The sequence below is a fragment of the Capsicum annuum genome, chromosome 2 (genome assembly GCF_002878395.1).
Source record: "Capsicum annuum cultivar UCD-10X-F1 chromosome 2, UCD10Xv1.1, whole genome shotgun sequence".
NCBI classification, from domain to species: domain Eukaryota; kingdom Viridiplantae; phylum Streptophyta; class Magnoliopsida; order Solanales; family Solanaceae; genus Capsicum; species Capsicum annuum.
This window is the reverse complement of record NC_061112.1, coordinates 131781150-131796007: the sequence shown is the minus strand read 5'-3', so window position 1 is coordinate 131796007 and position 14858 is coordinate 131781150. Positions and strand designations below refer to the sequence as shown.

General features: G+C 35.4%; 3 protein-coding genes across 5 annotated transcripts; 2 read left to right on the top strand and 1 right to left on the bottom strand.

Annotated features, from left to right (window-relative positions):
* The first annotated feature begins 182 nt into the window (after positions 1-182).
* LOC107859493 lies at positions 183-3521 on the top strand. The gene is made up of 5 exons (XM_016704533.2): positions 183-672; positions 1438-1501; positions 1910-2074; positions 2607-2669; positions 2846-3521. The coding sequence occupies exons 1-5, from the start codon at positions 404-406 to the stop codon at positions 2987-2989; spliced, it is 705 nt and encodes a 234-aa protein (XP_016560019.2). The 5' UTR covers positions 183-403; the 3' UTR covers positions 2990-3521.
* A 330-nt stretch (positions 3522-3851) lies between these two features.
* On the top strand, positions 3852-8746 carry LOC107859491 (pentatricopeptide repeat-containing protein At1g11290, chloroplastic). Of its 3 annotated transcripts, XM_047407019.1 has the most exons (3): positions 3852-6812; positions 7999-8199; positions 8432-8746. In XM_047407019.1, exon 1 carries the CDS (start codon positions 4104-4106, stop codon positions 6549-6551), a length of 2448 nt encoding a protein of 815 aa, XP_047262975.1. In that variant the 5' UTR covers positions 3852-4103; the 3' UTR covers positions 6552-6812; positions 7999-8199; positions 8432-8746. The 3 variants fall into 3 exon arrangements, with proteins under 3 accessions (XP_047262975.1, XP_047262976.1, XP_016560017.1); XM_047407020.1 differs by lacking the exon at positions 7999-8199; XM_016704531.2 differs by having other exon boundaries at positions 7999-8746.
* Positions 8747-9245: 499 nt separating this feature from the next.
* On the bottom strand, positions 9246-11408 carry LOC107859492 (putative cyclin-D6-1). Its single transcript, XM_016704532.2, has 6 exons — positions 11055-11408; positions 10833-10919; positions 10638-10733; positions 10336-10537; positions 10096-10226; positions 9246-9828 (listed from the first exon to the last, which is right to left on the bottom strand). Exons 1-6 carry the CDS (start codon positions 11208-11210, stop codon positions 9592-9594), a joined length of 909 nt encoding a protein of 302 aa, XP_016560018.2. The 5' UTR covers positions 11211-11408; the 3' UTR covers positions 9246-9591.
* Between the last annotated feature and the right edge of the window lie 3450 nt (positions 11409-14858).

Genomic DNA, 14858 nt, shown 5'->3' with positions numbered 1-14858 from the left:
TCAAATATTTTTGACCGATAAATCCCTGCAAAGCTATATTTATGTTCATACGTGTCACCAGCTGTACCGTCATCCAGAAGGGCCGTCCTTCATTATTTCTCGCGCCAACCAAAATGCCTTTTTTCCTTTTTTGTTTCCAATCCAATAATAGAAGCCCCACCAATTAATTATCCAGCCACCATATACAATATATATATATATATCCTCCTCTAAAAATAACTAAACATTATGCTCCACTATATCCCCTTAATTACCAAATATATATATAACTCCATTAATCAAACAACATACATCTATCTATATCTCTTCCATTCTCTTCGCCAAAAAAATTACACCCCAATCCACAGATATAGGTGCAGTAGTTGAATTAAGGAACAATTTTGGAAGAGAGATAAGATATATAATGGATGTGTTTGAAAAGAGAGAAATGGCGGGCGAGAAAGCAAGAGAGGAGGAGGAGGAAGAGAGGTTGCTGTCGGAAGGGGTGACGGTGGTGGATTTTGATATGTTGTGTTCGACGGTGGCGAGGCAAGCGCAAAAGGGACAGTGGGTCAAGTTGGATTTGAATGGAGATGAAGATAATGTTGGTTATGGTGGTGTTTTGAGGATGTGGGAAGGTGAGCTCTTTTGTGATTCTCTTGAAGATCGTCGCATCGCTATTCAGTCCCTTTGGTAAACTTTTCTTCTTTTTTTTCTAGCTTTCCTGTTACTCCCTCTGTCCTAATATTTTTTTTTTGTGTTTGTGTGTTTACCTTTCGAGATTCAAACAAGTCATTCTTTCACCGGAATGTGTTCTAGAAAACTTAAAAGAATCCATCCCCAAATCAATGGTCAAAAAACATCTTTTTACTCTTGAAATTCAAATTGTGCTACATGATTTGAGACAGAGGAATTATTTCTTTCTTCTGCTTTTCCCCCATCATTTTCCTATGTGGGTTTTGATTCTAGACAATTTGGTTATGGTGTTGGTTAAATTCTTCTCACTTTTGATGTGTGTATTTTACCTTTCTTGGGTTTTATTAATTGAAGTTACTAGAAAATTCATAACTTTTTAGCTTCTAGTTTAGCCAACCCCAACTAATTTGATATTAAATTCCTGGTTGATTGATTAACCTTTATAGTTAAAATTTTCAATGGTTTTCTGTATAATACAGATTTCCAGATTTGGCGATAAAATATGTTTTTTTCTTTTTCATTTCCTTTTCTATTTTTGTTAGCCTCTGTTATGTAAGGGTCATCTTTTTGCGAAGGTGCAATTAATTTTAGCTGAAAGGGAACCATTATATACCCTTGTTTTGGGGAATTTTATTAGTCAGCAAAATTTGACTTATAGTTGAACTTCTTCTCCTTTCCTGGTAGAAGTTGAATGCTTTATTCATCGTCAAATAAATGGTTTTGATTATGTTGGTGATTTTAATTTTTGCTCATGTGTTGCAGCTGCCCCTGGTACAGATTTGGTAAGAATATGAAGCGTGCTGGTTTTGGTTCCTGCTTTCTCCAGGTCAATATTTTTTCGCATTTAAAATTCGTGTTAGTTGTTGACCTACCCGCCCCCTCATCTTTTAATTTGTTTCTGTTGTAGTGATTAGCTATGTCCTCTTTCAGCTATGTATTACTAGCTGGTAATCTATCTTAAATTGTTAATTTACCTGGTCAACATATATTGGCTAGAAATAGAAGGGTTCTAATGATTGTTCATTGTACGTATGTATGTTGAAAAAATTATGTTTCCCTCTGAATTTCATTACACAATGTCTGGTATAGATGTATAATTTGATGTGTTTTTGAAATGTTGGCGAGATTAGATTGGAACTGAAGAAAGTTTTCCTGCTTAGTTCTTTGTCATAGATTTGTCGGCTTTCCATAAAATACGTGTGGACTGAAAACAGTTCGTTGTACTGCTCTGCAGGGCTCTATCTATTTGATTCTCACTCTTGTTGCTCTCCTAAGCATGCTGGCATTCACCGTCACAAAGAAGCGCTGCTTTCTCTATATTGGTGGTGCTTTTATAATCTTTGTTGGATTATATATGGGTTATCACCGCACGAAAATGAGAAACAAGTTCAATATCAGAGTGAGTAAATTTAATCCTTATTTTACTTTTTTTGCTACTTCTCAGTTCTTCATGTTTGATCATATTCCTGGAGTTGTATCAGCTGTGTGAGAATTGATTAATTTATCGTGAAGGTTATGGTAGATTACCATAAAATATTGTGTTTAGAGGAAGTGGAAGTAGGCATGTATGAGAACACGAGAAGTTCTTTAAGAGTATGCCGGTACCTGATAGTCAATTACCATATTTGGTCCTCTGAAGAACAATCTTGTGATTGTGGTGTGGTATATATAGCTTGTTATCTTTCTCTAGTTTTAGTAATGATTTTTCTGCAGTCCAGTTTGCGCAAAAACTAATCCATCTTCATTTGTCTTCTTAAATCTACCTTCTTTATTGGTTTTCACGTTCTCATATCTTTTCTTGTATTTTGGGATACTTAAATGCTGATTAGTGGCACCATATTTGGAAGGACAATAGTATTTTACTTGCATCAATTATTGTTTTTCTTTAACTGTATGTTGTGATAACTCTTGCTATGTTTACACTTCTTCAGGGTGATAGTTCTTTGGATGATTGCATCTTCCATTTGACCTGTCCATGCTGCACGTTATCTCAGGTTCGTTCTATGATTTGCTTTTTTTTTTTCCCCTCATCCCTCAGTCCCTAGGAGAAGCTTAATGAATTAAGCAAATAGATTGACTCAGAAAAGCACAATCTAAGTCCATGGGGATTTGCAATTGGCATATTTTGCTTTATTATTTGGTTTTGATTTTTTGTTGTTCTATTGAACAGGAAGCTAGAACATTAGAGATGAACAACGTTCAAGACGGCATTTGGCATGGTAGAGGTGATACCATATGCATAGGAAGTTATTCTGAGCTTAACAAGACTCCATTGGAACTAAGTCCACCTGCTATTGTGTCAACAAAGTCCTGAACCATAAACTCTGCAGGGCTTAGGGCACAAGAAAGAACGAGAATTCACGTAGCTAATTAGCTAGAGTAGAGCTTCCCTTCACATTGTTCTCTCCCTTAAAAAGCCAAGCCTACAAGCGCGGTCCTGAATTAGCAACATCCTTTTTTCCAGAGAGGAAGAATTTCATTAAACTTGCCCATGCACACAAGGGGAGAATCCCGAATAGGTTATCACATGCAATGCTAAGGCACAGAATGCCTGCTGGTTTTAAGGAAGCAAGGCATTTTCCAGCATCAAAGCGGCAAAATGCTTCAGAAAGGCGTGCTTCCAATTCAAAAATGTATTGCGAATAGGAAACTTGTAAGCAATGTAGTATATGTAATATAGCAAATGCTTCCAAAAAGAAATGAGGGAGGCAAATGCGTATTAGTCACATAGTTGAAGTCCAGTTCTTCATAGAATAGAACAAGCTTTCATGTGTAAATATTCCATTCAGCCATAAAATGAAGAGATTTTACTTATCTCCTGAGAATGAATACTCTTCTTGATCCTACTTACTAGATCTCTTATTTGTTAATGTTGTGGTTCAGTTTACCAAATATGCTCTCCATTCTTGGTCTTTATTTTCTATACCTTTCTCTAATCATGACCATTGGTACAGGAGGTTTTAGAAAAGGAAATACCACTGCAAGATGTTAAATACTCGAAGTTGACTAATCAGTTTTTCCCCTGAAAGGCTACATATGTTTTCAGAATTAATTCTAAACTATTTATATAGTTAAATTGGTTGATCTTCAGTTTTCCCCCTGAAAGGCTACATAAGTTTTCAGAATTAATTCTAAACTATTTATATAGTTAAATTGGTTGATCTAAAAAAAAAAAACCAGGTCTTTCAAACATAAAATTGAACATTGCCTTTTAAGTAAGCTGATATAGTTATATCTTTAGCCATCGAACTTATGCCTAATGGGCCACAAATTATGGGCAAGACTTTAAAAAAGTTATGTTGCAAAAATATAAAACTATGCGAGCGAAAAAGTTATTTGATCTGAGCCCCACTTTTAAATGATACTATATCCTATTAACCGCTAAAAGATTATGAATATTGTATGCAGATTACAACTCAGTAGACTTCATGAGTTTCCCGCTGTTAGCCAGCTCCGGCACTCCACCAGCACCACCAACGCCAACGGCGGCGATTCCCCGGCCGCCGCCGTCACTAGCGCAAAGGGTCCACATCCCACCACATATATACAAACACCCAACAGCAATCCTCCTCGAGCTTTGCAATTCGATGAAAGAACTTCACCAAATTCTCCCTCAGATTATCAAGAATGGTCTATATAACGAACATCTTTTCGAAACAAAATTAGTTAGCTTATTCACCAAATATGGTAGCCTTAATGATGCCACCAAAGTGTTCGATTTTGCTAAGCTCAAAAATGAACCAATGTATCATACGATGCTTAAAGGCCATACCCATTACTCTTCTTTGGATTGTTCGTTGGGTTTTTACGCTCGTTTGAGATATGATAATGTAACGCCGGTGATATATAATTTTAACTATTTGTTAAAAGCTTGTGCGGATAATTTTGATGTTTTAAAGGGTAAGCAGGTACATGCACAGTTGATTCTTCATGGGTTTTCGGATAGTTTGTTTGCGATGACTAGTGTTGTGAATCTTTATGCGAAATGTGGGATGGTTGGTGATGCATATAAGATGTTTGATAGAATGCCTGAGAGAGATTTGGTTTGTTGGAATACTGTTAGTTCAGGATATGCACAAAACGGGATGCCAAAAAGGGCGTTGGAGTTGGTTGTGAGGATGCAGCAGGAGGAAGGGGGTAATAGGCCGGATTCGGTAACGGTTGTGTCCATTTTGCCTGCTTGTGCTGCGATTGGGTCCTTGCGAGTGGGGAAGTCGATTCATGGATATGTTTTTAGAAATGGTTTTGAGTCGCTTGTGAATGTCTTGACTGCTTTGGTGGATATGTATGCTAAATGTGGGTCAGTGGATATTGCTAGGTTGGTTTTTGATAGGATGGATTCTAAGACGGTTGTATCGTTGAATGCTATGATAGATGGATATGCACGGAATGGATATTATGATGAAGCTCTTATCATCTTTCGGAGAATGTTGGATGAAGGATACAAACCGACGAATGTGACTATTATGAGCACTTTACATGCGTGTGGTGAATCAAAGAATATTGAGCTTGGGCAATATGTTCACGAATTAGTCAACCAACTAGGTCTTGGTTCTAATGTTGCAGTTGTTAACTCGTTGATTTCAATGTATTGCAAGTGCCAAAGAGTGGATATTGCAGCCGAATTGTTCGAAAACCTGAAAGAGAGAACACTAGTCTCGTGGAATGCTATGATATTGGGCTATGCACAAAATGGATGTGTAATGGATGCATTAACTCATTTTTGTGAAATGCATCTGCAGAACATCAAACCCGACTCATTTACAATGGTAAGTGTTTCTACTGCTCTTGCTGAGTTATCAGTATTGCGCCAAGCTAAGTGGATACATGGATTTTCTGTAAGAACCTGTTTGGACAGGAATGTTTTTGTAGCCACTGCACTTGTTGACATGTATGCAAAATGTGGAGCAGTTCACACGGCAAGAAAGTTATTTGACATGATGGATGATAGGCATGTTACAACATGGAATGCCATGATAGATGGATATGGCACTCATGGATTTGGAAAGGAAGCTGTTGAATTGTTTGAGGAAATGCGGAAGGGGCATGTAAAGCCTAACGACATAACATTTCTCTGTGTCATCTCAGCTTGCAGCCACTCTGGCTTTGTAGAGAAGGGGCGCAATTATTTCGCGCTCATGCAGGAAGAATACTGCTTGGAGCCTTCAATGGACCATTATGGGGCAATGGTTGACCTAATTGGTCGCGCTGGTCGGCTGAGTGAGGCTTGGAACTTCATCGACAATATGCCTATCAGCCCTGGACTCAATGTCTATGGTGCAATGTTGGGAGCTTGCAAGATTCACAAAAACGTAGATTTAGGGGAGAAGGCAGCAGATAAGCTATTTGAGCTAGATCCCGATGATGGTGGATATCATGTTCTTCTTGCTAATATGTATGCCACGGCTTCAATGTGGAAAAAAGTTGCCAAAGTCAGAACTATGATGGAGAGAAAAGGCATTCAAAAGACACCTGGATGCAGTTTGGTTGATTTAAGAAACGAGGTCCACACATTCTACTCAGGAAGCACTAGCCATCCTCAGTCAGAGAAGATCTATGCTTACCTTGAGAAGTTGTTTGATAGGATTAAAGCTGCTGGATATATACCTGATACTGATTCAATTCACGATGTGGAAGACGATGTTCAGGAGCAATTGCTAAAGAGCCATAGTGAGAAGCTTGCTATTGCATTTGGGCTTTTAAATACAAGTGCGGGTACAACTATTCACATCAGGAAAAATCTCCGGGTTTGTGGTGACTGCCATACTGCAACAAAGTACATCTCGTTTGTCATGAAACGAGAAATTATTGTACGTGATATGCACCGTTTCCACCATTTTAAGGATGGAGCCTGTTCATGTGGAGATTACTGGTGATCTGAATAATAGATAACTCTTCCAAGTTGTTACCTCATGTTAATTTTGTATAACATTTTATAATCTGATATAAAAGAACAATAAGGATCCACCATATGTGGAACTAAGGTGGAGAGTCATGAATGAGATGGAATCATTTTCTCTAACTGGTTCAAGTCAGATAGGCGCCGTCATAGGTATTTAGCCCCTCAGACTCGGAAAGTAATACGAAAATAGCTAGTTATTGAATTGGGGAATCATCATATTCAACAATTTGTCCAGGTATTTCCTGCCTACCCACAAAAATTTACTTATCTTCTTTAGCTGTGGTTTAAATTTCCATGTGTATGAAACTTATGAGTTACTTAATATTTGATGTCTATTTTCTATGCACATAGATTTGTACTTTCACTTTGCTGAAATCTACACTAAAATAGTCCAAGCAAGTTAATCTGAAAAAGTTTGAGAGGAACTGCAAAAAAACAACAAAATTTAGCAGTTGCAGGTTGAGAAAATGAAAATTCCTTTCTTGAAAAATGAGCATTCATAATAGATGTTCCCTTCGTAAAGACATGCATTGATATTTTCCCCTATAAATTTCTAGCATTTCCAGGTCAAGAATATGTGTGCTTTAGTCTTCATTTTTTGAAACCCAAGATTAAGCACAGTAGGTAACTGAGCAATAAGGAGCGGATATTTAATATGAAAACCTCTGGAGCTCATTATGTATGGTGCTTTTAGCACTTATAATTGTGTTCTTATTTGTTAGTTGTCATCCGGCGGAAGTAAGTTTTCAGAAGCTAAAATGACAAAACAGTGACAATGCTTCTGTGAATAATGCTGTGGCATTTTAAGTATCTGGAAAAGATGCTGACGATCAAATCCTTCATTCTTGTGCACTTTCACTTCCTTTCATCAGTTTCCATCATTCTTTAGTTTTGATAAGTTTGAATGCTGTAAGTTGCGACATTTGATAGTAGTGGATTAATACATAAACTGCGGTAATATCATGACTTGAATTATGTTGCCATGGGTAGACATTAACATCCATATCATTACCTAGACCGAAAGAAAAATTATTGGCCTCCTTGAATCGGAGATCTATGGTGAAATTTACAGAAATGTGCACTCTCAAAAAGGAATTACGAAGTTCAAAGATCTGGGCCTTGTCGGTATCACATAATAAGCGAGCTAAGAATTTTATAGGGCTTTCACAAGCAGTAAATCTTTGATCCGTTAATATGCAAATTAGATGCATATTTTTTCTCTCTGCCTATTATGTATCACAGACTGCATTAGTACTTACTCCTTCTAATCCCCTTAAAAAGAATCTACACTACATGATATTACACTTCTACATTAACATGAGAAGGTTTCAAAGTTATAGGTTTCTTTTTTCCTAGGCATGGTTATCTGTAAGTAAATTAAATCTGTAAGTAAATTAAGTGTCAGATTTTCTTGATTTCAGATTGTCAACAGTTGCGTTCTACCTGGAAGAACTGACAATGAAAAGTAGTATACTTGGTTCAAGGAACACCTGATTAACACAATGATACTATTGCACTCTATGCAACAAGTTGAATATCACTTCTGAACACTATCTCACTTCCCAATATTTGGAAATTGAAAGAGAGAAGATACCTGTAAACTTTGCTGCTTTCCAATGAAGGTAACCCTTATCACAAGAAAGGTTCAATGTGGAAGACTGGCAAATTCAATTGATATTTAGCATTATGCCATATAAAGAGCCCTTAATTGCACATATCATATTAGCGACTTATTTCAGATATTCTAGTGGTGCAAAATAAGTAATGGGTAGGGAAGCGCCCCAAGTATCTGCAATCCTGTAAGCTTTTACCAGTGCCTGGTAGCTGACGCTGTCTTTTGTATTGGTCTTGTAGTAGTCAAGTGTAACAGAGGAGCAGCAAAGCTGAAAGAGTAGCTATATGCAGAAAGGTTTTGAAATGGTAGATCATGAGTTTCAGAAAATAAGAAGCCCTGGGATCGCTTTAAGTGTAGAGAATGATTTTGTAACCTCTGTAAAGGCAATATGTTACTGTGGACGTGAATCATTTGGGTTGAGGCTGTTGGGTGTTGACCCATAGGCATGCTTAATTTTGTAACTTGTAATTTTTACTGTATGTGAGGAGTGGTTGCAAATTACAGCGATTGAGAAACGGAAAACGCTGGAACAGAAGAAAAATGGACTTTTATTTCTATTGAATTCCGTTTGTAAAGAACTAACCTACTTCTAAATTGGACTATAGAAAGTGGTTGTTGCATGACATGTGCACCTCCAGAGGGAGAAGAAGAGGAAAAATGCTAACATCAGTAATTTAGTTCCCCCTCCATAAAAAAAAAATGAAAAGAACAATCTCGAGCTGTTACTTTCAAAGAAGTTAATGACACGTCTCTTTGTCCCACACTCAAAACAACTTGCTAAAATCTGCTTAATAATAACGTTTCCTCTCTCTAAGCCCCACTCAAACCTTTTCGTAATTCATCAGTCTTAGCCCCATTGGTAACTGACAAAAAGAAATACAGTCAATTATTCCCATGCGCCGCTTCTCTTCTACCAGTGACTGACTGCACATTGAACTGGAAATTTGTGTAACTATTCAGCTCCAAAGTACTTCCATCTTTGTTCACCCCCTCTCAACGCCACCCTCAGTTACAAGTAAAATCATCTATCTTTTCACTAAAAATGGGAGTTCAAACCATTAAAGAACAAGATGAAGATTTTTTGGTCTGTTCACAGATTACATCGACACAAGTAACTTCCTGAAGTTCTTTACAGCCTTTTTGTCCATAAAGAGATTGAATAGTACATAACTCGCTTTAGCCAAATGGAACATACTATCGACATTTCGAAGCACAAAGTGGAACCTAAAGAGATTGTGCATCTAATCGTTGCAAACTTTAATGTAGAGTTCAATTCATTTTAAAGGTCTCCACTTTTTAGCTATTGACATATCTGTTCCCACTCCGACAAAAATATGCACGAGGCAACAAAATCATCAATGAAAACAAAGCAGGGAGGCTGATATGCAGTCTTACTATCTTAGCACCACTGAACCTGAGAAATCTGGAACGTGTGATCATCCCTTAAATCGCTCAATCTCTGCTTGTTGATGTTGTCCCTATCCTGATTTGTGGGAGTCTCGCATTGAGAGCTTGTACGCTCGCACTCAAGAACACTTTGTGGCGTCAACATACTACAAGGCTCTGAACCGACTGTGGACTCCCGCCCTTCTATCAGCATTTCCCGCATTACAGCCAAAGCATTCATAAGTTCCTCCTAATATTGCAGTATGATTCCGCAGTTAGAATTGCAAATAAAAGAAGAAAGTACTACTAACACAGACGGAGAAGATATCATACATATTATACAAGAATAACAACCTTTGGAGTACCTTTTTGGTCTTAATTATTTAGAATAACAATTCACTACTTATTTATTTTCGAAATTACGCCTAAAGTAATGTATTACTATAAAGTAACTGGAATATTAGAAAAAGTCGGTCAAAAAAAGATGAAGGAAGCACCTTATTTAAAGAAGACTTACTTTATTTAAGTATTGGCATTCTGAAATTGCAGCTAAGCAAGAAGAAAATTGCAAGGGAATCAACTCATCAGCTGCACACAGTAGTGCCGATACTGCTATTACTGATGGTTTGTACTCAAAAAGCTTAATTTCTGCAATAATTTTGCAAGTATGGCGGGCGGCATTAATCAAATGTTAGATAGCCTTAATTATCTAACTAGTATTAACAAAATTTTGAAATTACTGGAGAATTAACAATACCGCATTGAGTACTGAAGATGATATCTGAAGCTCGTTGTTTAAGAGACTGAGTCAGAGACGAGTCACCGAGTTGAAAAACCGAGGTGAATAAATGCAGAAACGAGAAAGGCGTGATGGATCTTAGTCGCCATTTGAGTGCATCGAGAATCAGCAGTTCCATGCGGTGAATTGATTGAGCGTCAAAAATTATACCTACATCTCTCTGTTACAGTTTTCTAACCAAGTCATATTGAATACAATTTTTCGCAATGGTGAGAAATTGAGATGAAATTTCACTGTAACAATATTGACTTACAGATTACCTGAATATCGGACAGTGATAAATCGACGTTCCTCATTTTTGCAGCAAGCGAAAGACTAGCAATGACGAGAATCCGTACCATCCATGGCTTATTCTCCTGATGAAGTAAGTTTTATACAATTCTCATAAGATTTTCAACAATTTCATTACACCTCTGTATATAAATAGATGAAATCATGAAATGAAGACCGTTTACCATAACTGCTTGTTCAGAAAGAAAACGATCGATGTAATTGCCGGCGAGGTATGCTGTATAGCCATCAAATTTGTAAGAACTTTGTGCCTACAAAAATCACACGTACAGTTAACTGCAGATTAATATACTATTGATATAGTTTTTGAACATTTACTTAAACGCAGTTCAATGAAAGAGAAAAATACAAAACCGAGTATGACAAAAGCAGTGTGAAGTGTTTACTTGAGAAATGAGAGAGAGAGAGTGACGGCGAAGAGAAAAGCGAACATCGGTGGATTCGAAGCCGATAAACGACGGCGTGTGATCGGATTCAGCGGCGAAAAGAGCTGATACGGCGGCGTCGAAGCCTGTTAATGAATTCTCTAGATCGAATTCCATTTTCCTTTTGTTAATCCTTTCAACTTTAGTACTACTGTACTAGTAATGAATTTAAGAGGCAATAAAGTGAAAGGTGAAAGTGAGAGCGACTCAACTTGTTGAATTTTGTTCAGTCAGAATGAGTGAAAACAGAGCACTTTGCTTTCTGAGCTACTGCAACAGAGAGGAAAAAGATAAAAGAAGAAAACTGTTAATAAGAGCATTTTCCTAACCTTCGTATGTATAGGCTCCCAAGGAAAGTTAGGTACAACTATTGCTGTACATAGTACAAGTCTTTTTTTTAATTTTTTTTTTAAAAAAATTTGTGGATCAACATACACATTTTTTTAAAATTTTTATACCTTTCTTGGGGAGGTGTAGAAGGATGAGAAAAGTCGGGTGAGAATTGAATTAAAGTCTGTTTCGCTTATTTGGAGGACTTAGATTAATTGAGACAACAAAGTAATTTAATCTTAAGATTGAAGCATGTTATATATAGAGAGATAGAGAAAAAGATAACTTTTATTTTCAAATTATGATCGTCTATTGGAAAATTTTAATTTGGAGGGGGGAAACAATTGATACAGAATAAAAAGGCTGTAGTGAAATTGAAGGAGTAAATTAAATTATGGTATTTGACATATACATACGACACTCAAATAGAATTGACATGTTATAATTCAAATATTTGATCAGTTATACACTAATAACTTACAACACACCTTAAAAAATAATAAATTACCATTTACCATTTGAATATAATTAATTGAATGATTTGAAAAATGTATTGAATAATGACTATTATAACTATTTGATATCTCATTTTTGGTATATATTTTTTTTAGTATGGTAAACAAATATGGTTGAAGGGTGGAATAAGGTTTAAAGAGACGGGATTCAACAGCCATAAATCTCTCCAATCTTTCCTCTTTCATTCCATCCATGTCTCTTCTCCATCTCTCTCTATTTTTTATTCCATCTCCTTAAGTCTCTCTAACTAAAAAGCATATTCCATTATATTGATATTCATTTCAGTTCAAATTATGATAATGCATATCCATTTAGTTATATATATGATAGACTTAATGATATACATTGCATGTTTAGTGGCATAATGATATACCTAATGATATACATTGCATGTTTAGTGGCATAATGTGTCTCAAATAAATGAGTTCTATACATAATTATATATTTCAACATATATATATATATATATCATTTCAACTATACATGCTAATAATAATGTGTGTACATATTATGTACACAATCCTTCTGTCAGTAAACTTGGAGAAAAAACATGTATCAAAAAATCCCATGTATTCATTCACCTTTCAAGAATTTCTTTAAGCTAACTTAACTCTCAGATAAGGCATGCATGGAATTAAATGGGGAGTGCTCAATCTCTACAGTTCTCTCTCTCTCTCTCTCTCTCACTTTTGAACAATTTATATTATCTGTCGAAAATAAAATCTGACATTACAAGCATAAAGACTAATTTAAATATAAGCTACTGCTAGCAATTCGATGCGTAAAGATAACTATAATTCTTCTATAATGTCTGATTACCGTATTGAATACAACTTGTGGCCAAAGTATAGCTAATTGGAGAGAGATTCAGGAGAAGATTTGAGAAATAGAAAAGGAATTTTAGATATAAATCTTATAGTCTGAAATGTATGCATTGACTATAAGGTGTCAATGTTTTAAACTTAGGTTATTTTGTGACATTTAATGAGGATCCTTATCGTACTGTCCTAGATTTTTAGTTAAATTAAGTTTATTAAACAATTTAAACCCCATAGTAGGGGATGTAATTGTTTTAGAACTTGTTTTATGGTGAAGTTGTTGCCTTGGTTGTTAGATGAAGATCTACTTTTAAGAGCTGGAGTGTCCTTTACATCTGTTAAAGATGTCAGTAATTCCCTCATTTTACACATTGTTAGCACTATATATATATTGACTTACGATAGGCATGTAAATCATTTTATAGTTTCATTATCATGTGATCAAATTCAGAATAATTATTAGTGTCCCTTTGATATATACTTCTTTTTGAATTATAGAAAATATCATTTAAATGTTTCTTTTGCGGATAGGAAATCATATCTTATCGTTTATATGTTGTATACTAAATACAGTAGTTTTTGTTTGACTTGGTACATAAATTATTTCGAAAGTTATACTCAATACTATAGTAAATAGTTATAGTTTTTCTCATTCATTCACTCTAAAGTACTACATACTGTGATTATCCTTTAGGTGGAAAACTTAGCCTTATGGTCACCGCAGTGGTTGCTGTTAGGCATTGTAATTAGTCTTTGGAGAACACACAAGAAAGTACTTCATGTGCAAAAGTAGTTCTCAGTTTTGACACAAGTTTGTATACAATATTTGGTTTGCCATATACTAAAACTTTTGCATCAGACATATAATTTTACATAACTATAATACTACAATATTTAGTTTTCAATGTACAACTTTGCTTAACTTATGTGACATTTGATTTTCAATATTGAGTTACGTACTAATTATTTTATGAGGGCCGCGATAGAACAAAGTAATAAGAATAGTAACATCTAGATATCCTGTTCAAGTAGGAGCATCTTATATTATTAGGCACGATCTAGCATTTTCAATATATATTAATATCCACACCCTAACAATCCTTATACTATAATATATAATTGCCTAACTAGATTGTAAACCAAATGACCATCTACATTTAATTTTTCTTTACCTATAAAATTACTTAAAATTTACTAGAGAAAGAAAGAGGATAAGTAACTCGTTACAACAAATAACACATACTAATAATTGTAAATTTTCATTGTCAGTGTATATATCTTTAAAAAGGAAAGAAAATTATAGGTGAATGAAAGGAGAATTGGAATGTGTGGTCCTATATATATATATATATATATGTAGGAAACCATTTGTTAAAAGATTAAGGAGATGAAGAAAGAAAAGAGCAGAGTCTCACATTTGGAATGTATCTTATCTGAAATATAGAATATAGCAAAGTGATAACAGAAAAGAAAGTAGTGGTAATGGCACTAATGGAGTACAATGTGTGCAGTGTACATACTTGTCGTTGCTTCTCTATTTCTTTCAGTCTTTAAAGAACAAGGATGCCCACCTGCTTTCATTTACTTTCACATATAAAAAAAAAAAAAATACTAGTCATGTTTTATATTTGGACTCAATCAATTTAATGCTGCTTTGTATTGTTCTCTCCTCACTTACTGCCTTTCTACTAATACCTCCTCTTTTTTTTGCAGAGCTTTCACATGTTCTGCTCTGCAGTCTCTCATTTTATAAAGGGAAAAGGTTGGAAAATATCTCTCCTTCCATATATCAGTTAAATTTGTCGCTAGTTATACTACCTTGTCGATTTTAATCTTATGAAACTAAGCAAAACTCAAAGTACTAAGAGTTATTATCTTATAAACTCATTTTTCTTCTTGACTCCAATTTTCTCAATAAAAAAATTAACTTTATGAGATAACTGCAGTGCAATTAGTCAGTGGCGGAGCCAGGATATTCACTAAGGGGTTCATAAGTGAACATACAAACTAACCGAAGGGGGTTCAACATCTAATATATATACATAAAAAATAATTTCAACCATGCATATATAACATAATTTTTCGCCGAAGAGGATTCCCC